At 41.6% G+C, this 25,017-nt stretch overlaps 1 protein-coding gene across 14 annotated transcripts in view; it reads right to left on the bottom strand.

Annotated features, from left to right (window-relative positions):
• The window catches only part of ARMC9 (armadillo repeat containing 9), a 110,647-nt gene that overhangs the window by 64,274 nt on the left and 21,356 nt on the right, over positions 1-25,017 (bottom strand). For 7 of the 14 annotated variants that reach the window (XM_043492176.1, XM_043492178.1, XM_038416134.2 and 4 more), the window contains 2 exons: positions 18,827-18,984; positions 13,716-13,814 (listed from right to left, as the gene is read on the bottom strand). In XM_043492176.1, coding sequence (XP_043348111.1) covers positions 13,716-13,814; positions 18,827-18,984 — 257 coding nt within the window. Of the gene's footprint in view, positions 1-3,251; positions 3,288-13,715; positions 13,815-18,826; positions 18,985-25,017 lie in introns of all 14 variants that reach the window. The other 7 variants (XM_038416120.2, XM_038416121.2, XM_043492174.1 and 4 more) reach the window with 2 other exon arrangements.

The following is a 25,017-nucleotide window of genomic DNA, read 5'->3' as shown; positions in this document are numbered from 1 at the left end:
TAGTATTTTCAGGCTGCCAGTTAAATGATTAAGAGGAACATACAGTATATAAATGTATCTGTGATATCATAAGGGTTCATTCTGTACAAAATCCCACACAAAATATGTCTTGCAGCCAGCCAATTTTTCAAACCTACACAGTGAATGGAGAGACCAGATATCTTTAAATAAGGAAATAAAAAACCAATAGCCCAAGCACAGCTCAATCTGGCAGGGTCATAGGCCTATGACTAATGTAGCTGCGTTAGGTCTTGCCAAAGCTGATCCAGTTGCCATATTCAAGTAATTCTGTCACAATGCAAAGCAGCTACAGATGGCAGCCCTTCATTTCAGAAAGAAGCGAAGCATGAATGTGACCAGGGTTGAATAGAAAAAAAAAATATGTTTAAAGGGAAATCAATGTTTATAAAAGAAAACAGGCACGTCATGTGAGAGCCAAATGCAAATACTGTAGCTCTGCATCCATCCAACTGGCTCATCTATATTATTTTATGTAGTAAGCATACAGCTGAAAGTCAGATTCTAATCTCATTTACTAGAGTGAAAAGCCAGTGTAAAACTTGCAGGTTCTCTAAGTTTACAGAGGTGTAAAGGAGGTCAGAAATAAAAACGTAGGTGCCTGGTAAAGATGTAAATTACAAGATCAAAGTTCAGGCTAATTCAGAGGTGGGCAAACTACAGCCCGCGGGCCACATCCAGCCCTCAGGACCATCCTGCCCGGCCTTTGAGCTCCCAGCTGGGGAGGCTAGCCCCTGGCCCCTCCCCTGCTGTCCCCCTTCCCCTATAGCCTCAGCACGCCACGCCACCAGCGCGGGAGGGAGCTGCACTGCAGGGGCAGGGGAGAGCAGGAAGGGAGGCTCACTTGCAGCCTCAGGGGAGCAGGCAGGTGGTGCGGGTGACGGGAGTGCGGCGAATGCAGGCAGAGGACTCAGGAGGAGCACTGGGTGGCAGCGCAGCCAGCCGGAGAGAAGTGGCACTTTGAAGGGGAAACCGTCTCTCTGGCTGCACCTTCTCCTCCTGAGTCCTCCGTCCATGCTCGCAGGGCTGCATTCTGAAAGGGGCTTTAGAGGTGGGATCCCAGGGGGGCAGTTAGGGGCAGGGGATCCCAGGAGGGGGTGGTCAGGGGACAAGGAGTAGCGGGGGTTGGATGGGTCAGAGGTTCTGAGAGGGGGCAGTCAGGGGGTGAGAAGTGGGAGGGGGCGGATAGGGTTAGGATTTGGGGAGGCATAGCCTTCCCTACCCGGCCCTCCATACAGTTTTGGAACCCCAATGTGGCCCTCAGGCCAAAGTTTGCCCATCTCTGGGCTAATTTGTACAGCTCACTAGCACCCCGAAATATAAACAATATACCTACAGTTTGGATGCTGAACTTGTTCATTATTCACAATATGCTGGTGCCAACTAAAAAGTCAGATTCAACCTGTAATGGGCCAGATTCTGAGCCTGGGTAAATCACATAGCTCCACTGAAGTAACTGGAACTAGGCCAATTTACATGATCTGAAGATCTGGCCCATGGTCAGTTCCTATAATACTACAGATATTTTCATGTATTTGGTCTTATGCAAATTTCTCTTTTCTCATACAAAATACATCCTCTAAAATAGATCGCTTATAAATGAATCAAAGTGCAGTGCAGATTATCATGGTGCATTAGTGTGATCCCACTAAAAGGCAGCCTCAGGTACCAGCATATTAGAATGTATACAACACATGAGTAAAGAATTGAAATATTGTGTGGTAACAGTGAGAGAGAAAAAAAGAACCAGCCCTATGACCTTAAAAAATGCCGTCTAGCTGGAGGACAATAATGCTTTGTAGATGGATTTGAAAATAAGTTGATTCTTTTTTAATTTGCATCTTTCCATCTATTTTAAACTAAGATCATCAGCATAAAAAGCAATATGTGTTTCTCCAAGGGTCCTTTCACTCCTGTTAATTCCTCACCTGAAATCAATCCTTGTTAAAATCTCACTGCAGATCTCACTGGCTGCTGCAGAAGTGAGTGGAATGTCAAACATCAAGTGAAGATCATGATAAACAACCATTCAAAGGATCAGCAGAAATTAGTTGCTTAATGGAGATAATCTTTTAGTACAGGTGGGCCTGGCTTCTACTCAGTGGGTGAAGATCAAAGGAGGTAAACCAACGTTACACTTTGCCCCGTGCATTCAGGGATACTTTGGGGCAGTTTCCTAAAACAATAAGTTATCTACTAAAGGTGGGTTCTACAGGTTTCACTGTATTTTCAGAGGAGGAATACGTAAAAAAAGCAAATGGAGGAGAAAAAAAATCATGTTTTATGCAAACATTCTTAGTAAAGACAGGAGTAGTGCAGGGGGAAAATACACACAATTTTCTAAACAGAACATTGCTTGACATTTTAAAAGGAGGTGTCAGTAGCTCTTTATGGTTTGATTTTGTACTAGATTGTTTAGCAGACTAATATCCTTTCTCTACAAAGAATGCACTGTCTCTGGGCAATATCAGATGCTTACGGTGAATGTTGTCAGAATACGAATGCCCATCTGGGGTGCAGAAGGCACAATCAGCACTCCCTGAACTATTTTGTTTTTGTTTTTTTAAACAAAAATGATGTGGTATTTGATCATGTTTAGAGTACCAGATCTCAACTGGTGATAAAAAAAAAAAAAATACAAGTAGCTCTTCTGGGGAAAAGAATGTGAATCTCTGAATGCATCCGATAAAATGAGCTGTAGCTCACGAAAGCTTATGCTCAAATAAATTTGTTAGTCTCTAAGGTGCCACAAGTAGTCCTTTTCTTTTTTGCAAATCTCTGCCATGTTATCTTAATTAGTTTATTGACTTACTTAACAGGGTGTTGCGGGGATTCACTAACGTTTGCACTGAACTTTGAAGATGCAATGTGTTATTCAAGTGCTAAGTATTAAGGCTCACAGATCAAACAAACTTCTCCTACACTTTAATACAGCTCTTACCGGAAGGTAGCTTCTTTATAATGTAGCAGCTCTTGAGTTGAGGTGCTTTGTGTCAAATGCCTTACACAGAATGAGTTCCATTGGAATGTATATCTTGCTCTCCATGCAAGGATTCCCCAAACCCTTATACAGGTTTAAAAAAAATAACTGTAGTGTCCGTAACAGTCAGTGACTCGGTATGAATGAAAATAGAGCAAGTGAAATTATCAAACACAGAGCAAGAAGAGAAATACAAAATGTGACAGGCTGCAGCAGGCAATGTGAAAGATATAAAGAAGATATAGAAACTTACATATCTGTCATCACAAGGGCTCAGAGAGTAATATCCCTTTATGGACAAACAGGCACACATTAAAATAAAGAAGATTAAAAAAATAAGTTAACAGAAATAACTCACAGAGAAAACAAGTAAAAAACCCCCAAACAAATCAAATTAGTTGAAGACTACAGACTGTTGAGTTTGAAGAGCATAATGCAAATTCCTCCTCCTTCTCTAAATCTGCAATAAAATTATTAGTACCTATGGCTGTGGAACTGAGAACAGGGGTAGGCCTCTCGCTACCATTTGCATTGTTAGGCTTGCTACAGACACACCTGGTCTACACACACTTTTTGTGCAGGTATAATTAGTTTGATTATGGATGTGATTTTTTTAACCAATATATTTTTGTACCAATGAAACCCCTAATGTGGATGCAGTCACACTGGTATAAAAGTGCCTTCTGCCAATATTTCTTCCTGTACAGGAATAGCTATACGGGTATTAACACCTTCACACTGGTATAACTGCATTCGTACTAGGGGGATTGTATTGCTGTAGCTATACTTAGAGCAAGAGATACCAGTGAGCCTACTCGTGACTGGATGACACCACAATGCTTTCACTTGCACTGCTTGGGACTTCTCACAAGTGCAGAGTGACAACTGTGAGAAATAATACAGGGGGTGGGAGGGGCGGGATTAGTCTATAAGCAATTTCCTACTAAAGGCAGCTTCAGAGTTGAACTGAGGTGAGTTCCCAGAGGTAAAAGTCAGAGCATAGATATACACAAACTGGAATCAAACTAACTAAAGGTATGTCTACACTTACAGAGTTTTTGTGCTGTAAGTTTTACCGGTGATAGGGAACCGGTGAAAGAAAAGCGCTGGTTTGTGTACTCACTTAATTCCTCAGGCATCAGAGAGTGTTTACACTAGCAGCACTTCCATCGCTGATGGAAGCAGCGCTGTAGGGCAGCTATCCCACAAGTTTTTTTAAAACCCCCTGCTGTCTGGCTGCTTTCCCCACCACATCTACAAGCAAAGGGAAAGGGAGTTTCAAACTTCCAGGGGCTTACAGGGGGAGGGGCGGATGTCCATTTACCTGGCGTCAGAGCAGCGGAGATGCTTGCCAGAATGATCACTTTTGGAACTGTGGGATATCTTCCAGAGGTCAAAAGGTGTTTACACAGGTAGATTTCAGAGTAGCAGCCATGTTAGTCAGTATTCGCAAAAAGAAAAGGAGTACTTGTGGCACCTTAGAGACTAACAAATTTATTAGAGCATAAGCTTTCGTGAGCTACAGCTCACTTCATCGGATGCATCCGATGAAGTGAGCTGTAGCTCACGAAAGCTTATGCTCTAATAAATTTGTTAGTCTCTAAGGTGCCACAAGTACTCCTTTTCTTTTTACACAGGTAGAACGTGTCTTCACTTTCGCAACAGCGCAAAAAGAACAGTGGAAAGAAGTCTGCACCTCTCGTGAAGGTGGTTTTCTTTTTGCAGTGAAACTTCTGAGTTTCACTGTAAAAAGTCATTAACAAGTGTAGACGCTCCCATGGTTTTAGCACAAAAAAGGGACATTTTGCGCTTTAAATGGCAAGTATAGACATAGCCTAAATTAGTTGCAATTCCAACCTTCAGGGCATGTCTACATTTACTGGTAGATCGGCACTGCTGCAATCGATGCAGCGAATGTCCATTTAGCAGGTCTGGTGAAGACACGCTTAATTGATGGGAGAACACTCTCCCATCCATTTGTGTACTCCACCTCCCTGAGAAGCATAAGGGAGGTCTCCTGTCGACACAGCACAGTGTAGCCACCACGGTAAGTGGATCTAACTACGTCAACTTCAGTTACGTTATTCACATAACTTAAGTTGCATAAGTGAGATCAATTTACTGAGGTAGTGTAGACCAGCCCTAAGCTATTTCAGTACAAATCTGCTTGTGCTCATTTCAAATTAAGAGTGTCCTTTTTCAATTTAAACTTAAGTTGTTTTTAAATTTAAATAGGACATTCTGAATCCAAAATAAGAGTGTTCACAGACAGACTGGCACCAATATAACTAATGATACAAAATGCAACCACTTGGTTTATTTTGGTTTTAGTTTGTGTGTAGAGGAGCCCTCGGTATTTAGTTACTCCTGCCTTAGGGTAACCAGATGTCCCGATTTTATAGAGACAGTCTGGATATTCAGGGCTTTGTCTTTTATAGGACCTAGTACTTCTCAGCCCCTGTCCCCACTTTTCACACTTGCTGTCTTGTCACCCTAACCGCCTTTGCAGACAAATAAGTACATAGGAAAATGCTACAATCTGCAAGTCCCTCATTTAAGTAGCATCCATACTGTACTATTCCTTCAATTTAAGTAAGGAGACAGGAATTTTGCTACTCTCCATCAGGATTGGGATTTGGGAAATAGAATTTGTTGCGTTTGCCTGTGAAACCAATACTAGACCATTTGAGGGAGGAGAGAGGGGAATAAAATGTAGGAGTCCATGTTTCCTCTTCCCTCCATAATTAAGAGATTTTATTCAAACATGAAACATCTCCCCTATCCTCAGCGCAGAGGGTAGTTACACAGGAAATGCACACCATACTCTGCATCATCAGCTGGAAAGCATAACCTGTCCTTGTTTAGAATATAGAGCAGTTTTGTTTCTGCATTATCCAAGATCACATATGAGCATTTTTTTCTGCACAGGAGTGGAGAAGACAGGAAAAGGTCTATTTTGTCCTGGGACAAGTCTAAAGAAGGCTATTAGTTGACATAATAGGTGTTTTTATTTTTAAATTAGCAGCCCTGTTAGTCTGTATTCGCAAAAAGTAAAGGAATACTTGTGGCACCTTAGAGACAAACAAATTTATTTGAGCATAAGCTTTCGTGAGCTACAGCTCACTTCATGAGATGCATCCGATAAAGTGTAGCTCACGAAAGCTTATGCTCAAATAAATTTGTTTGTCTCGAAGGTGCCACAAGTATTCCTTTTCTTTTTGTTTTTAAAATGACAGAAGTACACCCGCAGAAAATTTAATGAGTACATTCTGGAAAGCTAAAAACAAGAATTCTTCTATTGTACCGCCTGGGTTTGCTCCAGTAACCTGCTGTAGAGAGCATTTTACAAACAAGAAAAGAACACTCGCTAAAAAGTAGTTAATGGCACATTTACATGAGCAAGGAAGGTGTGCTTATTAAGGAAAGGAAACAGTGGAAAACCACAAGAAAAGGGAACATACTATGCTAGGTTACACAGTAAAGAAAACAAACAAAACCCAAAATCCCAGAGGGTCAAGACAATAAAATGACCTATACGCAGTTATTTAATAAGCACATTAAGCAAAAGCTGACGTCTGACAAGAGTGTCAACATAAAAAACCCCAAAGGTTTTTCCTCACAGACCTTTATGAGCTATGATAAAGGATATCTACCATTTGCCAAATGGACAAGTATAACATAAGTGGAATTATGGTTTAGTCCCCAAAAAGGTAAACAGAACACAAGGGAACAGCAAATAGCCAATGGCAGAGAAAGAATGTAATAAGCTTTTAGTAAATAAAAGATGAAGGACTTTACAATTTAATATAGATTCAACATGTGCTGTCAACTATTTGGATTCTTAGTCATAATGCAATCCCATTAAAAGGGCAATAACTGAGACACACCCAGGACTCTAGATACAACAGGCTCCATCAAGGAAGTAATTTCTCTTCACCTTTATACTTAGAAGTTTCACTGACTGAGTATTTTGTATTTCATTGTTAATATTTTGTATTTTAGGTGCCTCATTGGCTTCTATGGGTTTGTGTTTCAGCATTAACATATTTTAAAATATGACCTGAAAAAGAAAAAAACAACAATAAGGGCTAAATGCTCCAAACTGCCATGATAAAGTCCCTGTCTAGAATAAGATAAAAGGAGGTTTTAAAAAAAGTTTTCAGTTTTGTCTAGACAAGGATAAAAGGAATATTGTAAGCATGCATTAGCTAACAAGTGCTAAAGGAGCTGGAGGTGACAGACATATCTGTTTCAGAGTAGCAGCCGTGTTAGTCTGTATTCGCAAAAAGAAAAGGAGTACTTGTGGCACCTTAAAGACTAACAAATTTATTTGAGCATAAGCTTTCGTGAGCTACAGCTCACTTCATCGTATGCATTTGGTGGAAAAAACAGAGGGGAGATCTGTGTAGCTCGAATTGAATTGGCACGTTACAAAGAGCAAGAACCTTACAAACAGTGGCACAGGCTAGTCAGCTGAGTACTTACCTAGAATCTTGGCCAGGGTTGTACTCAGGGCAGCTAGTCTGTACTGCCATGTCATAGCTACACTACTACTTTTAGTGCACCAACTTGACCAAAACTAGCACCAATGCATCTATCTAAAATGGAAATTACACTCCAGCTACAGTGTAGACATATCTTAAGGTCTTTTGAAAGTTGAGGCTTCTCCCTCAGCCTCGTCTTCACATGGAAAAAAATTGGATTAAAAAAAATTTTTTTACAATGTATTTACTAGCATGTGGCAAATAACGTGATTAAATCCTCAAGACAAAGCTATTACAATTCTAACTCAGGGTAGCTGGTCAATATAAATGCTAGGCTTCTCCTAGTTTTGTTGCATGAATTGCCTTGATTTTTAAGGGTATTTTTATTTTCAAATAACTGGAAGAATATTTTTCATCAGACTAACCTAGGATTGAAACAGAAGATAACCAGTGGTCTAAAATACAGTCAAGTGGGCTAAAATTTAGAGGCCAATCCTGCAGAGACTTAAGTATGAGAGTAATTTACTCATGCATAATCTTATTTGAGACTACTCATGCTTGAATCTTTGCAGGACTGGGTCCTTAGTGTGCAAATTAAAATACAGTCTGCATTTATAATTAAACATTTTAGTTAGAGACCTTAGTTTTCTTCTGCCAAATAACTGTTGAGGGGACTATGGTCTGAAAAGCTTTAAAAACAAATGTATTTAAACTTGTAAAATTATTCCTTCAACTGAGAAAATGTTTTAAAGTGTTCATGAGGCTGACACCTTGAACGTCAAGTTTCAATCCAAAACAAATATTTACATCTGAATTATAAAGGATTAATATGCATTTATTATGCAAAGGCTATCAATCTCACAAACAGGAAGCATACTCCATACTGCAATATTGAAAGTAGTACAGGGGCAACGAGTTTTATGCAGCTGAAGACCATGAGCTTGATCCTGCAAGATGCTAAGCACACTGGCTCCAACCTAGCAAAACCCTTCAGCATATACCTAACTTTAAGCACGTCAATAGTCCTAATAAAGTTAAAGGGGCTATTCATGTGCTTAAAGTTAAGCATGTGCTTAGGAGCTGTGCTGGACTAGGTCAGAGTGTTCACCACTTTGAAGGATCAAGCCCCACATTGCCAAGTAGCCAGAAGCCTGTTAGCCATACCTAGCTTGCATTAAACAGATATGACTTCAGAGATGGCGACCAGGGGTACATCTACATTGCAATAAAAAAAAAAACAACAAAAAAACCGACACTGATTCTCAGAGCCTGGGTCATTTTACTTAGGCTCACGGGGCTCAGGCTAAAAACTGCAGAGTAGACGTTCAAGCATGGGCTGGAACCCCCACGCCCTTGCAAAGCTTCAGACCCCAGGCTCCATCCCAAGCCCAAATGTCTACACCGCAAGTTTTAGCCCCACAGCCCAAGTAAGTTGAACTGAGCCAACCATGGCTGTGCTTAGGGTCTTTATTGCAGTGTAGATATACCCTACCAGTCCTAGTCCATTATTCACGGTGTACTTTAGTATCGATGAAAGACAGTTGTTACCCAGGGAACACCTAACGCCCCCGTTTGATCCACGCTCTATATTAAAAAGATGAGAGCCTTATTATGGAACTCTCTGGGCAGCATTTGGCAGACAGGTCACAGCACAACCAGCCCTGGGGCGGGACTATATATTTTGAAGTCAAATACATTATTTTTAAACTTACCCACCAGCTTACTGAACTTCAGAAAGTTAGGAATTTGATCATCTCTTTAAATGCTTCAGATCCATTATTGCTTTTTCAGAACTGCCAGTGCTGCTGCTTTGACTTCCCATTCTCAGATCCAGACCCCTTCATCCACAGCATTGCCCTGGCCTAAGTCTTATGTTTGTCGAGACATCCATGCCTGAATCCTGGAAGTCAGTCCAGTGGGAACATCTAGCTTTTAGGTTTACTCTTCTGCTTTGAACTCCTTTCAGTGATGGAAGGATAGGCTTCTAACCACACTAGGATACATTAAGATGTGTATTCTTGTGTGATAACAGTACACTCAACAAGCTGACGCACTCTGCCTTTGATTAAAATTATATGACCAACCAGAGATCTCAGAATTTTGTATTCCACCACAACACTTTCCCAACCCATAAAATGACTCATTTAAAAATATCATTTTGCCTCTATATAACTCCATGGTATGCCCACCATACTTGAATACTTGTGCAGATGTGGTCACCCCATCTCAAAAAAGATACAGTGAAATTGGAAAAGGTTCAGAAAAGGGCAACAAAAATGATGAGGGGGATGGAACAGCTTCCCTATAAGGAGAGATTAATAAGACTGGGACTTTTCAGCTTGGAAAAGAGATGGCTAAGGGGAGATATGATTGAGGTCTATACAATCATGACTGTTGTAGAGAAAGTAGATAAGGAAGTGTTGTTTACTACTTCTCAGAACACAAGAACTAGGGGTCACCAAATGAAATTAATAGGCAACAAACAAAAGGAAGTATTTCTTTACACAACGCACAGTCAACCTGTGGAACTCTTTGCCAGAGGACGTTGTGAAGGCCAAGACCATAAAAGGGTTAAAAAAAGAACGAGATAAATTCATGGAGGATAGGTCTATCAATGGCTATTAGCCAGGATGGGCAGGGATGGTATCCCTAGCCTCTGTTTGCCAGAAGCTGGGAATGAGCGACAGGGAATGGATCACTTGATGATTACTTGTTCTGTTCATTTCCTCTGGGACACCTGGCACTGGCCACTGTTGGAAGACAGGATACTGGGCTAGATGGACCCTTGGTCTGACCCAGTAGGGCCATTCTTACATTCTTATGTCCAAACTGAGAACAACACTCAATGAGCAGGGAACAAAATAGAACAAACAAAGGAAATCCTTTTTTAAGAATGTACTCCAAGGTATACAGCCTTATTTCTTTTGTACAACAGAGAACTGTTGTCTACAGCATTAAGACTCAATTCTGCTCTGACACTTGAGTTCATTCAGGCATGCTGTGTGGAGTAACTTATTTGACAAAAACACAAGGCACTGCAGTGTATTTGAGGGCAGGACTGAGCCCTTTGTGACAAAGGAGAGGTCAGAGAGAGCTTTATAAGTGGGGAGACAGTTACTGATGCTTTGTCTACATTTTCAGTTAGTGCATCCCAGTGGGGATGTAAATTCTAGTCAGCATCAGCGTATCATGCATTAACTGGCCCATGTGGACCTTGCTGGTGTGAACTATCTGTTCCCTAGTGCCTGTTAACAGAGTACCCAGAACTACATTTACACACACTAGCATGCCACGCCACCAGCAGGGACCACACTGGGTGCGTCAGCACATGGCACACTGATGTGGACTACAACTGACACCCCAGAGGTGTGCACTAACACACCATGTAGAAAAGACCCTAGAGTAGCTGGAGAGACCATATTTTGGTCTCTTTGACTGGTTTAAAGTAAACAGTGAAGTGACCTTCCAACACATACCCAGCACAGATGTTACAGGTTCAGATTCCGATGGCTGATTCTGACCTATGTCACTTGGGACACAGTGCCTCCAGCTTTACTCCAAAGCTTATGTGAAAAGCTGAAACCACTTAAGGACAGATAAAACATGTAGTTGCATAATAACCAGTTATTTGGAAATTTTGAAAGAAAGAGTGATAGGCTACTATAGTAGCCTTTGTTTCATGTTCTCTGTGTATATAAAATCTCCCCACTATATTTTCCACTGTATGCATCCGATGAAGTGAGCTGTAGCTCACGAAAACTTATGCTCTAATAAATTTGTTAGTCTCTAAGGTGCCGCAAGTACTCCTTTTCTTTTCACAGCAGCCTTGTGAGTAATCTGCACTGCCATGCTGGAGACCTGGATTTGATTTCTAGTCCTAGTCTCTTCTGCTTTCTGGGTCAGCAAAGATTGGGAGTGCTGCAGCATATCATAGAGATGGACAAGGAAGAAGTCCCTGATTTTGTGAAATGCCAAGTTATTTCAGCTTTATCTAAGGAAGTAGGCTGGGCAGGTTTTCATTTTTTGACATTACTATTCTTGTTTGAGTTTCTAACTATTCAGAAGGACGAAAGGACTGAGTCAGAGGAGCTGCTTGCTATGTGGTTAAGATCTTCCTGGCAGACTCTAGTTAACCCTGTCCCCAAACCTTGGCTGACAATATGATTAGATCCCACCCACACTACAAATTTTAATCCTCTTGTAATCAGGCCACGTGACAAATGTGTTGTAACTGGCTCTCTTATAGCTGTGGTCATAGTCACAGTTCAGGAACTAGAGAGTGAGGAGCAGAGCAGGAGGAAAGTAGTGGGATCCACCAGAGATACAGTGTTTTCACTGTGGAGAACACACGGAATAAAAAAATATTGTAACAAACAAAAACAACATCTGTACAGTAGCATTCCAAGTGTCCATACTGTCCTCGGGCATCATGGTGTCAAAACCAGGGTTTAAATCATCTAAAGAATGGACAGAGAAAGGAATCATTTGCCTTTCAGGTTGGGTCTATGCTAGTCTTGTATGGCAAGTTATCCACTGTTGCACTGCTGTTCGTGGATCTGTGCCAATAGCAGTAACAAGGGAGCACAAGTGTAGAAAAGACACCTGCATTTTATAACTGTCATCTAACCCAGCTCAGAGTATGTCCACAATGACAGGATAGTAAATATTTGCCTGTTCACGTTAGCACTCCTCACTGTTGATACCACTAAATGAGCTGCACCAGTGAAACTATGACAGTGGAAGATTTTTTTTTGAAAAAGGCTAGTGGAGGCACAACGTTTTATATTGTAAGTCAGAGAAAGCAATCCTGACCACTGTGGTACACTGAAGCAAGGGCATCTAATTGAGCATGGTGATCTGTGAGGTGTACTCCATTCTCCTACATAAAAACGGGTATGGAACATGTAAACAATCCTCTCCTCTTTGTACAACCAACTAATCTATATATTGTCATTATAAAGATCAGCTGGAATGGCAAATGAAACAGATCAGCAAAAATTCTTGCTTCTTTTTGTTGTTCCTTTTACATATCACAAACTATCACTATACCGTGAGGAAGGCTTGGTGCGGTCATGGGCAAAAAAATGGGAAAAGTCATCATTTTAGTTTATGAAAGAAAGTCATGGCACACAATATTTTAATTAATATTAAAGTTGTCACAAGGAACGAGAAAATTCAAGTACATAAAACAAATGTACAGTTAAAGTTTAAAGCCATTCAATAATATTTACACGATAATTAAATACCTCACACTTCAGTGTCTTAGATATTTAGAGAGCCAACATTTCAATGGGAGGTACATGCCTAACCTTCTTCGGTGCTTTTATAAATTCCACTAGGCGCCTATCTGCATCTTTAGGTGCCTAAATACCTCTGCAAATCTAGCCCCGACTCATCATAGAGAGGGACAGAATGGGAAAACAGCACTGTAGCTCCAGTGCAGCCATCTGACAGAGTATGACTGAGAGAATGAGTTGGGAAAGAACCATCAGGCCTTCCAGCGAGTCCATCGACAGGAGCTAAGGTATTTACCGATACGACCTGGATGCAGGCCTACAATGGAACTAAATGAGACAAAGTATGTCTGTAGATGCTTAACAGCAATGTGGTTCATCATGTATTATAAGATAAAGATGCCTCAGAAGCCTATATATGAGGCTGCAATTCCATCTCATGGAAATGGCAATATAACCATGGTCATCAGAAGCCCAAGATATAATCATAACCTTATGTAAGCTTGGTGTACATTACTCCTTACATTTTACACATAGGGTCATGATCTTATGACCCTGGTGCAATATACGTAGGCTTGACAGAATCTGATTTTTTTAAAGAATTCAATGGATAATTTTGATATATATTTTTAAGCAATTTTTTAAATCATTTTAATTAAATAATTGTCTGACCCACCCCATAAATTTAATGACAATAGACACTGAGATTTAAAAAGTTAAAGCTTTATAACCAGAACACAAACTGTCAACATCACATGTCAAAATACACAAAGTAAATATCCATAAATTGAACTCTACTAAGTTCTCAAGCAGCATTTTTCTTATTTTGTCCATCTGCATATTTCTGTCATTGATGGAAATATTTTTCATTGGTGTGTATGTATGGCAAAATCGATATTTACCAGTGAACATCTAATCCTTCCAAGCCTAAATATACAGCTTAATGAGTATTCTATTTTAAAATGGCTACAGAGATAAGAGCAAATTGATTGTACTTACAGTTCCAGGCCTTGTGAAGTCAATACTATGTGCTATACTTTGTCTCATCTGATTGCTAAACAAACGAACACAGACACTTTGAAGATATTCTGGTGTGATCTAAAATAAAGAAAGAAACCAAGCACATGGAATTACATAACATTTCCATTTGACTTCAGCCAGGTACTTGTACAAGAAGTCAATGTTTCCCAACCTATCAGTGGGTCACAGGAAAGTTCTAGATGGGTCTTGCGCCCGGTGTGGAGGTGAGACTCTGCATGCGGAGGAGAGGGTGGGAAGGGGGAACAAACCCACCCCATAATCACCCTGCAACAGTGGCTTTTCTCCCCTGGTGCTGAGCCTGATTCTGGGTTTTGTGACCTGGCACATGGAGTTGCAGCCCACCCAGGTTTGTCCCAGCCGCCATTCAAGAAGGGGGATGGACAGGACAAACTTGAATGGTGCTGCGACCCTTTGCGCCAAATTGCAGCACCACTCACTCAACTTTGGACTCGCTGCCCCTCCATGACGGCAAACCTGAATGGCACTGTGACTCTGTGACCAGGTCACAATGCCCAGAGCAGAGAGCTGAGCCCAGCTACATGGGATTGGAGCTGTCTCTGCAAGGTTAGGTTCACTCTCCACTCTTCAACCCTACCCTGGGGCTTCCTCTCTGCACTAGGCTGGGATTAGGGCTGCAGTACCAAGGTGGCCAGTGTGGATGGCTGATGCAGGAGGCAGCAAAGGATACTGGCCTATGAATTTGGGGCCTCCTGACTATTTGGATCCTGGTGCGGGGAAGGGGGTGTCACTAAAAAAAAAAAAAAAAAAAAAAAAGACAAAATGGAGTTGGTGGGTCACCTTAGTAAAATGTTTTGGGAAACCACTGCAGTAAGTAGTTTTACAAGGAAATGCCGAAAATGAAAATTCATCACATTAAAGTCTATATACAAGTTTTCTTTTGTTAAAAGGGAAGTTAAACCAAGAATAAATACTAAAATGGCAATATTGCTGAGAATTATGAGGTAACACCTCACCATAACCCTGCCTAAACAAATGGTAGAGCTCAAAGCCTCCACAGACAGCTATCCAGGAGAGAGAGTAAGCGCATGTCACGTAGGTATACACTTTAATGCTTCATTTCATACAATTCTAATGTTGTTTACAGTGAGCTTTAGGGTTTTGTGAAAATAAAATCACAGCAGCTCTGCCTCCCAGGGAAATGGCCATATGCTTCCTGGATATCGGAGGATTTGAGGGTTGGGATGTTCACACTTCATTCCCCCTTGCTGAGTATAGGGGCTCCTGGATGGGGATCTACCTGCCTCAAAGCAGCTGAAAGCTCTTCAGTAGCTGAGAAGCCTATTCTTTCCTATCCAGGGAACCCCAATTCGTGATATCTCTTGGACCCCCCCCCGCCCCCCCAACAGCAGCAGTAGCAAGGTTCCTGAAGCCCTCAAAGTGTAAAACATTCTTTTAAATAGTCCAGTTTGGGGCCACAACTTTTTTTTTTTTCTTTACAAAGTGATGGGCAGGGATACACCAATACTTTCAATCAGAACTAATATACTTCCAACATGATTCTATTCAAAGTTCAAAACCACCTTAAAAAGAAAAGGAGTACTTGTGGCACCTTAAAGACTAACAAATTTATTTGATCATAAGCCTTCGTGAGCCACAAATCACTTCATCGGATGCATTTAGTGGAAAATACAGTGGGGAGATTTATATACATAGAGAACATGAAACAATGGGTGTTACCATACACACTGTAACCAGAGCGATCACTTAAGGTGAAAAGAAAAGGAGTACTTGTTGCACCTTAGAGACTAACAAATTTATTTGAGCATAAGCTTTCGTGAGCTACAGCTCACTTCATCGGATGCATCCGATGAAGTGAGCTGTAGCTCACGAAAGCTTATGCTCAAATAAATTTGTTAGTCTCTAAGGTGCAACAAGTACTCCTTTTCTTTTTGCAAATACAGACTAACACGGCTGATACTCTGAAACCTGTCACTTAAGGTGAGCTATTACTAGCAGGAGAGCAGGGGGGAAAAAACCTTTTGTAGTGATAATCAAGGTGGGCCATTTCCAGCAGTTGACAAGAACGTGTGAGGAACAGTGGGGGGAGTGTGGGGGAATAAACATGGGGAAATAGTTTTACTTTGCGTAATGACTTATCCATTCCCAGTCTCTATTCAAGCCAAAGTTAATTGTATCCAGTTTGCAAATTAATTCCAATTCAGCAGTCTCTCGTTGGAGTCTGTTTTTGAAGTTTTTTTTGTTGAAGAATTGCCACTTTCAGGTCTGTAATCGAGTGACCAAAGAGACTGAAGTGTTCTCCGACTGGTTTTTGAATGTTATAATTCTTGATGTCCGATTTGTGTCCATTTATTCTTTTACGTAGAGACTGTCCAGTTTGACCAATGTACATGGCAGAGGGGCACTGCTGGCACATGATGGCATACATCACATTGGTAGATGTGCAGGTGAACGAGCCTCTGATAGTGTGGATGATGCGATTAGGCCCTATGATGTGTCCCAAAACCACCTTGAAGTCAGAGCCAGGGTAGAAACATTGATCTACAACTCAGGAGCACCACCAGCTGGACACATTTGGGAAGGATCAGATGATGCACTTTACTGAGCTTTGAGTGCAAAGGAAAACAAAAGTCAAAATAATAGCTCCTTAGCCTGGCGTTCCTGACCCAGCTCTATGTAAAAACACAGGGAATATCACTTTGGACAGCACTGCACCAAGTTAGGGAATGGGAGCAATGAATGACTAGACGTTTACTCCCAACTATTTTCAAAGCTAGTGTGAGCAGGCACCTTTCCCATCCTGTTCTAAAGCAAAGTCCACACGCTGTGGCAGATTATAAATTCCTTTCATGGTGCTGCTTTCACTGTGCTTCATCAGGAGAAAACATCCCTAAACTCAGAGTCACCACAGCACCGGATTAACTCTCTTGTGGGCCCGGGCTATTAGATTTTGTGGGGCTCCTGTATACAAGTCTTTTTCCTAATTTAAAACAAAATGATCACAATAATGACACTAAGGCTCTTAACGCTATACTAAACTTGTCTTTTGATTAACAAAGCCAGTTTGTGGTTATATTTCAATCTTAAAACATGTAGAATATAGTTAAATTAATTCAAAATAGCCTATTTCTTACCTTAGAACAGCTGTTATATGAGTTTCTTTCTGGGAGGGAGTTTGGGTACAGAAGGAGGCTCCAGGCTGGGGCAGAGTGTTGGGGTGAAGGAGAGGGTGAGGAGTGTGGGCTCTGGGAGGGAGTTTGGGTGCAGGAGGGGATTCTGACCTGGGGCAGGGGTTTAGGGTGCCAGAGGGGGTGCAATGTGCAGGCTCCATCCAGGAGGCACTTACGACAGGCTCCGTGAGCCCCTGGGGGGAAGCATGTCTCCAAGCGCTGCCTGCACCACAAGCGCCACCCCAGCAGCTCCCATTGGCTAGTTCCTGGCCAATGGGAGCTGCAGGGATGGTACTGGGGGGCAGGGGCAGCGCATGGAGCCACCTCCCTACCAGGGCCGCAAAGACGTGCCAGCAGCCGGCCGCTTCCGGGAGTGGTGTGGGGCCGTGGCTGGCAGGCAGCCTGCCTGAGCCCTGCTGCGCCACTGGACTTTTAGGGGCCTGGAGATCGCGATCGACTGGCAGAAGCTCCAGGATCAACCAGTTGATTGCGATCAATGGGTTGGTGACCTCTGAATTGTACATAATTATGGATTTATTTTCGCAGAGGCCACCCTTAGCCTGAGACCCTGGGCTGCAGCCCCTAAAACCCCTGCATTAATCCAGCCCTGGTCACCAGCCACAAGATGTTCACCCTAGTGTAGGGGGATCCTTCAGTGGCACAGAGCAAGTGTAGTGACTCCAACCTCCGCTCTCCTACAGCCAGCAATCCATGGTTACCTTAACAGCCCTTGGAAGCTACTGGTAGCCAGCATAATTAAGAAAAACCTTCAGGCTGTTCCAAGTTATACTGGAAGACTAGACCAGCACAGAGTCAGGCCTTGTCTATACTACATAATTAAGTCGACCTAAGTTTGGTGGCTGTATGTCTACCTCAGTCATTACTACAGTGGTTCATGTCCACATAATGCCCCTTCTGTTGGTGGTGTGCATCCTTTCCAGAAGCACTTCTACCAACTTAACTTTGTAGGGTACTGTGGGGCTCTGACAGCCATGAGCCCCACACATGGCTGACAGGCAACAGGCAATGTAAGTAAAGTAGTGTCTAAACAGACACTGCCTCACTCTAATTACATTGACCTAAGTGCTACGCCTCTCACGGAGGTGGAGTTATTAGGTTGGGGTAGTGGGCGAGTTACATCAGTGGGAGCAACACTGTAGCGCAGACGCTTACAGAGTTAGGTCGAGGTAAGCTGCTTTAGATTGACCTAACTTTGTAGTATAGATCAGGCCTTAGGCCAGGCTTAAAGACAGAGACAGACTTTCAAGGACATCTTTGCAATGCCTCCACCCAAAGTTGGGCTGTAGATTCCTGAGTTCCAGATAGTGATCTGAGCCTCTTCGCACAAAGACAACTCCCCTTCTTTGTGGGAATTTTTCTTTACTAACTAAGTTAACATAACACAAAGTTCAGCTTGGGGGATGGAGGGCAAACACCCTTTACCAGCCAGATCCTGGGTTAGCCGGGAGACTGGTATAAACTAGAAACGCTCAGGGGGTGTCTCTAATTTAAAGCAGCCTCCCAAGGGTTGTCATGTGCTGTACCATAGTCCATAATCTCCATACCACTGTGCGCTATGGAGATTTCCCCCTTCCTACCCTTATACCAGAGCCCACGAGGGGAGCTGCATAGAAACAATTATGCTTGCAGTATACTGGTCCCGAGCTGGGGTAATTCTAGTCCAGCCCTTTGTGGCGCCTTTATCCTACCAAAGCAGCATGCAGGGACGAAGGGAGAATCTCTCCCCAAGATTTCCGTTTGTCTATTAAATGCATGCTGTACTTACAGAACCACTGAGCTACCGTTAATCTTAACTTGCACTTCAGGCAGATTCTACTTCCATTTCCTAAAGCAGAACCAAAAAAATGATTCTACTTCCATTTCCTAAAGCAGAACGTACACACTTGGGGCTCATCTTACCATCTTGCCATTGACTGTGGCCTCGAGGGAATCCACCAGCTCAGCAGTGACCCCGATGAGATTGTGATAGTCTACCTGGATTTTATTAAACCGTTTAAGGTAGGTCATGCTCCTGCGCTCAGCCTCCACTAGCTGCTGATGAAGCTGCTGCAACATTTCTATGAAGAGGTTAAAAAATAAAACAACTTATTCTTCTGATCAAAAAAGGCAGAAACACAGTTTTATTGTTTTGCAGGACAACAACTTTGCCTGCTGCCATAGAATTTTTTTAGTCCCAAGATGGAGTTAGAACAAATTCACTTGTAGCTGTGGGCAATTCCCTCTTGTTCTATCCATTCAATGAAACTACAATCACAATTACTTCTACAGTTACAAGTTCTGTCTTCACAAATAAGGCATTGTAATGCCCTGGAAGCATCAGGCCAGAGGATGCTGCTTAAAATAGAGGCGAAGAGAGAGGGAACCCGTTTCTATGTAAAACCTCCAAATAGTCAGAAAGGAAAGGAAATTCAGAACAAAATGCATGACAAAGTACAGCACAAACTTGATTCACTGAACTCTGGTTATCAAAAAATCACAGGACTAGAAGGAATATCGAGAGTTTCATCTAGTCCAATCCCCTGCACTCAGGGCAGTACTCCTTCCTAGGCAGTCATTTCCCATTTTGTATGTGTGCAACTGATTACTCCATTTTGGAAGAAACACTTTGCATTTTTCCTTATTGAATTTCATCCTATTTAATTCAGACCATTTCTCCAGTTTGTCCAGTTCATTTCGGATTTTAATCCTATGCTCCACAGCACTTGCAACACCTCCCAGCTTGGTTTCGTCTGCAAATTTATAAGTGTACTCTCTATGCCATTATCGAAATTGTTGATGAAGATATTGACCCAGAACTGATCCCTACAAGACCCCACTCATTATGCCCTTCCAGCAGACTGTGAACCACTGATAACTACTCTCTGGGAACGGTTTTCCAACCAGTTTTGCACCTACCTTATAGTAGCTCTATCTAGGTTGCATTTCCCTAGTTTGTTTTGAGGTCATGCGAGAGTGTCAAAAGCTTTACTAAAGTCAAGATATAATATGTCTACCACTTCACCCCATCTGCAAGGCTTGTTACCCTGCCAAAGAAAGCTATCAGGTTGGTTTGACATGATTTGTTCTTAAATCTATGTTTACTTATCACCTTATCTTCTAGATGTTTGCAAACTGATTGCTTAATTATTTGCTCCATTATCTTTGTGGGTACAGAAGTTAAGCTGACTGGTCTGTAATTCCCCAGGTAGTCCTTATTTCCCTTTTTATAGATGGGCACTATATTTGCCCTTTTCCAGTTGTCTGGAATCTCTGTTTGGATTGTTTTATAATTTGCATCTGCGTGCTGCGCTCTCCAATCCCATGGCACAGTGAAGAGGCTTCCAGCTGGCTTCAACTACCATGGTCCCATTGCATCCAGCCAGCATCTGGTCCATGCAGCCAGGGTTCAAGAATTCAGAGCAGAGGCAGACTCAAAATACAGTTTAATCCCAAAGGATGTGACCCTTTGTTAGCTTGAGAAGCACTGGTCTAAGCTTGAAGTATCTGATATGGGGACCAGCAATTTTTTTTCCCAATGTGCGCACAAACTTGCAGCTGATGGCTCGCGGACCGGTACCGGTCTGCGGACCACCACTTTGAGTAGCATTGGCTTAGACTACAATGTGTAATTCAAGTTACTTGAAACAACAAGAGGTAAAACATTTTCTAACAGAAGGGTTATTCTGAAGTTGGAGCTGTCACTTCAAAGACAAAACCAGCAAGATGTGAAGGAGGACCCTTAATTGCTAACTCATGGAGAGCCATGGTGCTTTGGCAGTAACATGAATTAACTAAGCATTTCCTGTAGTAAAATTTGTGATGACTATTTTTGTAAATACAGATGTGCAATGCTTCTTCTCTGTCCTAAATCACTATGCATTTTAGACTTAAAGAAAAAATTAATTGTACAAACTATAATTTTAAAAGCCCTCTCAAGATATCTAGCCATCCTTCTACATTACAACATTCATGGAATTTTACCAATTCCCCAAGAATTCCCTGCATCTTCTGCCTTAGAATCCCCTGGGGGGGGCAATTTCACCATGTACTTTGGCAGATAATTCTTCTGTCTAATGGACTTGGCAATTAGCAGAATTTGCAATTACAGTAGAACCTCAGAGTTATGAACACCTTGGGAATGGAGGTTGTTTGTAACTCTGATATGTTTGTAACTCTGAACAAAATGTTATGGTTGTTCTTTCAAAAGTTTACAACTAGACATTGACATAGTAAAGTTTCATAGCGGTATTATGCAGAAGAAAAATGATGCTTTTAACCATCTTAATTAAAATGAAACAAGCACAGAAAAAATTTCCTTACGTTGTCAAATCTTTTTTTAAACTTTCCCTTTCTTTTTTTTAGTAGTTTACATTTAACACAGTACTGTACTGTATTTGCTTTTTTTTTTTTTTTTTGGTCTCTGCTGATGCTTGATTGCATACTTCCAGTTCCAAATGAGCTGTGTGGTAGACCAGTCAGTTCGTAACTCTGGTGTTCATAATTCTGAGGTTCAACTGTATATTGTACCCATATTGACCACAGAAAATAATTCCACTTTTTCTTTTATTTACACTCCTTCTATAACAAAAGGGATAATAAGGTACATTAATGGGTTATATTTCTGTTACATTTTGTTCTTTCACATCCCATTGCTTTTGGGGTAAACAGAACACCAATACAAACTAAACAACAATGTTATTTTAAATTTTAGTTTTCAAGCCTAATCCCTAGATCCCTGCTCTCAAAGAACAGCAGCAATCTGTATCACATTACTGACTACCAATAATGGCATAAACATACAAACAGAAGATGGGAATTTGAAATTGCATGGCATAGTGGACAGGGACACGAGCCAACAAAAGCTATAAAATCTGCTGGCGGGCCACGAGACAGTTTGCTTACATTGACCATTAGCAGGCACGACCGCCCGCAGCTCCCAGTGGCTGCGGTTCACCGTTGCCCACCAATGGGAGCTGCGGGAAACGGCGGACAGCACGTTCCTGCAGCCCGTGCCACTTCCCGCAGCTCCCATTGGCTGGGAACAGCGAACCATGGCCACTGGAAGCTGCGGGTGGCGGTGCCTGTGGACAATCAATGTAAACACTGTCTTGCGGCCCACCAGTGGATTATCCTGACAGACCACAGGTTGCCCACCACTGCTATAAAGGGAAGCAGAGGAACTCTATAATTATTGCTGATGTTTTTATTAGCTAGAATGTATGTTTTAAAGTAGCTAGACATTCAGCCATCTTTGCTCCTATAGTATGAAGATGGCATCTGACTTATCTGTAAAACAAGACTGAATACTTACTGTGGAACTAGCTGGTGAAAAATTTCCAAGGATCAACTTTACTACAGCACATTTAAGAGAACTAGGACTTCTTTTATCAGATGTCAAAGTTTTATGGAGTGGCAGGAATGCATTCAATCCCTCCCCCAGTATGAAACAATGCAGCTTTAAATGAACGCTTGGGAAAAAGCACACACAAGTGCTTAAAACACAAGACCAGGAGTCAGAAGAACTAGATCCTATTCCCTACTTGATAAGAGACTTGTTCTGTGATCTTGAGTAAATAACTTTGCCGCCTTTTGCCTCAGTTTCCCACTTTGTAAAATGGGATAATACCACCCTCCCTCACAGGGGTGTTGTGAACGTGAACTGTTGTTTCTAAAGTGCTTTGAGATCCTCATTCGGAGGGTGGTACATACCTACACTACATATCCCAAGCACAAATTCTTAGGAAGTTCAGAACACTACAGTTACTGTGACACCTGATCTAAGTACCTTCGAAGCCATCCTTTGTAGCCCCAGACCAGTTAAATTTTGAGGTGTTATGGGCCAGTTGTGAACAAAACTATCAGATCATTGTATAGTAAATTATTTTCTGACAAAACTATTTCACCAAACATAAACTACATTAAACTGTCCAGAAGGACAATACTAAAACTGAACTACTCCATAAAACTTTCACTATCAATGAAAAAAAATACAAGTCACTATGTAATCTTTTTTAAAAAGTCATTCAAAAACTTTTTGATATACACAGATAATGATGAAAAAGAAGTGGAGCATGCACCGAAGCTGCATTCTCTTACTTCTAAGCTGTGTTTTCTGTAATTTGTGAATAAAAGGACAATTATAGTATGCTCACAGTTCTCTTTCCCCTCTCCCCAAAGAATTGCCTCTTTCTGAAAGTCACTTATAATGAATCCTGCAGATGCAGAAGGCTGCAATTTGTGACTGCATCTTTGCATCCAACTGCAAGTCAAGCCATTTCAGGGATTTTTTTCTAGAGTAGATAGCCAGAAACTCAGTGGGAACCAACAACAGCTGATCTTTGAGCAAATCATAGATCAAATATATATCTGGCAAAATAAAGAATCATAGAATTGGAAGGGACCTCAAGAGGTCATCTAGTTCAATCCCCTGCACTCATGGCAAGACTAATTATCTAGACCATTCCTGACAGGTGTTTGTCTAACCTGTTCTTTAAAATCTCCAATGATGGAGATTCCACATCTCCCTAGGCAATTTATTCCAGTGCTTAACCACCCTGACAGTTAGGAAGTTTTTCCTAATATCCAACCTAAATCTCCCTTGCTGCAATTTAAGCCCATTGCTTCTTGTCCTATCCTCAAAGGTTAAGAAAAACAATTTTTCTTCCTCCTCCTTGTAACAACCTTTTACATACTTGAAAACTTATGTCCCTGCTCAGTCCTCTCTTTTCCAGACTAAACAAACCCAACTTTTTCAATCTTCCCTCAGAGGTCATGTTTTCTAGACCTTTAATCATTTTTGTCGCTCTTCTACGGACTCTCTCCAATTAGTCCACTCCTTCCTGAAATGTGCTGCCCAGAACTGGACCCAATACTCCAGCTGAGGCCTAATCAGAGGGGAGTAGAGCAGAAGAATTACTTCTCGTGTCTGGGTTACAACACTCCTGCTAACACATCCCAGAATGATGTTCGCTTTTTTTTTTTTTTTTTTTTTTTTTTTTTTTTTACACACAACAGCATTACACTGTTGACTCATATTTAGCTTGTGGTCTACTATGACCCCCAGATCCCTTTCTGCAGTACTCCTTCCTAGGCAGTCATTGCCCATTTTGTATGTGTGCAGCTGATTGTTCCTTCTTAAGTGGAGTACTTTGCGTTTGTCCTTATTGAATTTCATCCTATTTACTTCAGACCACTTCTTCAGTTTGTCCAGGTCATTTTGGATTTTAATCCTATCCTCCAAAGCACTTGCAACCCCTCCTAGCTCAGTATCATCTGCAAACTTTATAAGTATACGCTGTATGTCATTATCAAAATAATTGATGAAGATATTGACCCAGAACTGATCCCTGCAAGACCCCACACGTTATGCCCTTCCAGCATGATTGTGAACCACTGATGATTACTCTCTGGGAACGGTTTTCCAACCAGTTTTGCACCCACCTTATAGTAGCTCCGTCTAGGTTGCATTTCCCTAGTTTATTTATGATAAGGTCATGCGGGACAATAGCAAAAGCTTTACTAAAGTCAAAATATACCACTCAACTGCTTCCCCCATCCACAATGCTTGTTACCCAGTCAAAGAAAGCTATCAGGTTGGTTTGACATGATTTGTTTTTGACAAATCCGTGCTGACTGTTACTTATCACCTTATTATCTTCTAGATGTTTTCAAACTGATTGCTTAATTATTTGCTCCATTATCTTTCCAGGTACAGAAGTTAAGTTGACTGGTCTGTAATCCCCTGGGTTGTCCTTATTTCCCTTTTTATAGATGGGCACTATATTTGCCCTTTTCCAGTCTTCTGGAATCTCTCCCGTCTTCCATGACTTCTCAAAGATAATTGCTAATGGCTCAGATATCTCCTCAGTCAGCTCGAGTATTCTAGGATGCATTTCATCAGGCCCTGGTGACTTGAAGACATCTAATTTGTCCAAGTAATTTTAACTTGTTCTTTCCTTATTTTAGCCTCTTCTGATCCGACATCATTTTCACTGGTATTCATTACATTAGACATCCAATCACCACCAACCTTCTGGGTGAAAACCGAAACAAGGAAGTCATTAAACACTTCTACCATTTCCACATTTTCTGTTATTATTCACCCCACTCCC

The sequence above is a fragment of the Dermochelys coriacea genome, chromosome 9, assembly GCF_009764565.3.
Source record: "Dermochelys coriacea isolate rDerCor1 chromosome 9, rDerCor1.pri.v4, whole genome shotgun sequence".
NCBI lineage: Eukaryota > Metazoa > Chordata > Testudines > Dermochelyidae > Dermochelys > Dermochelys coriacea.
This window is presented reverse-complemented; position numbering and strand designations above follow the sequence as displayed.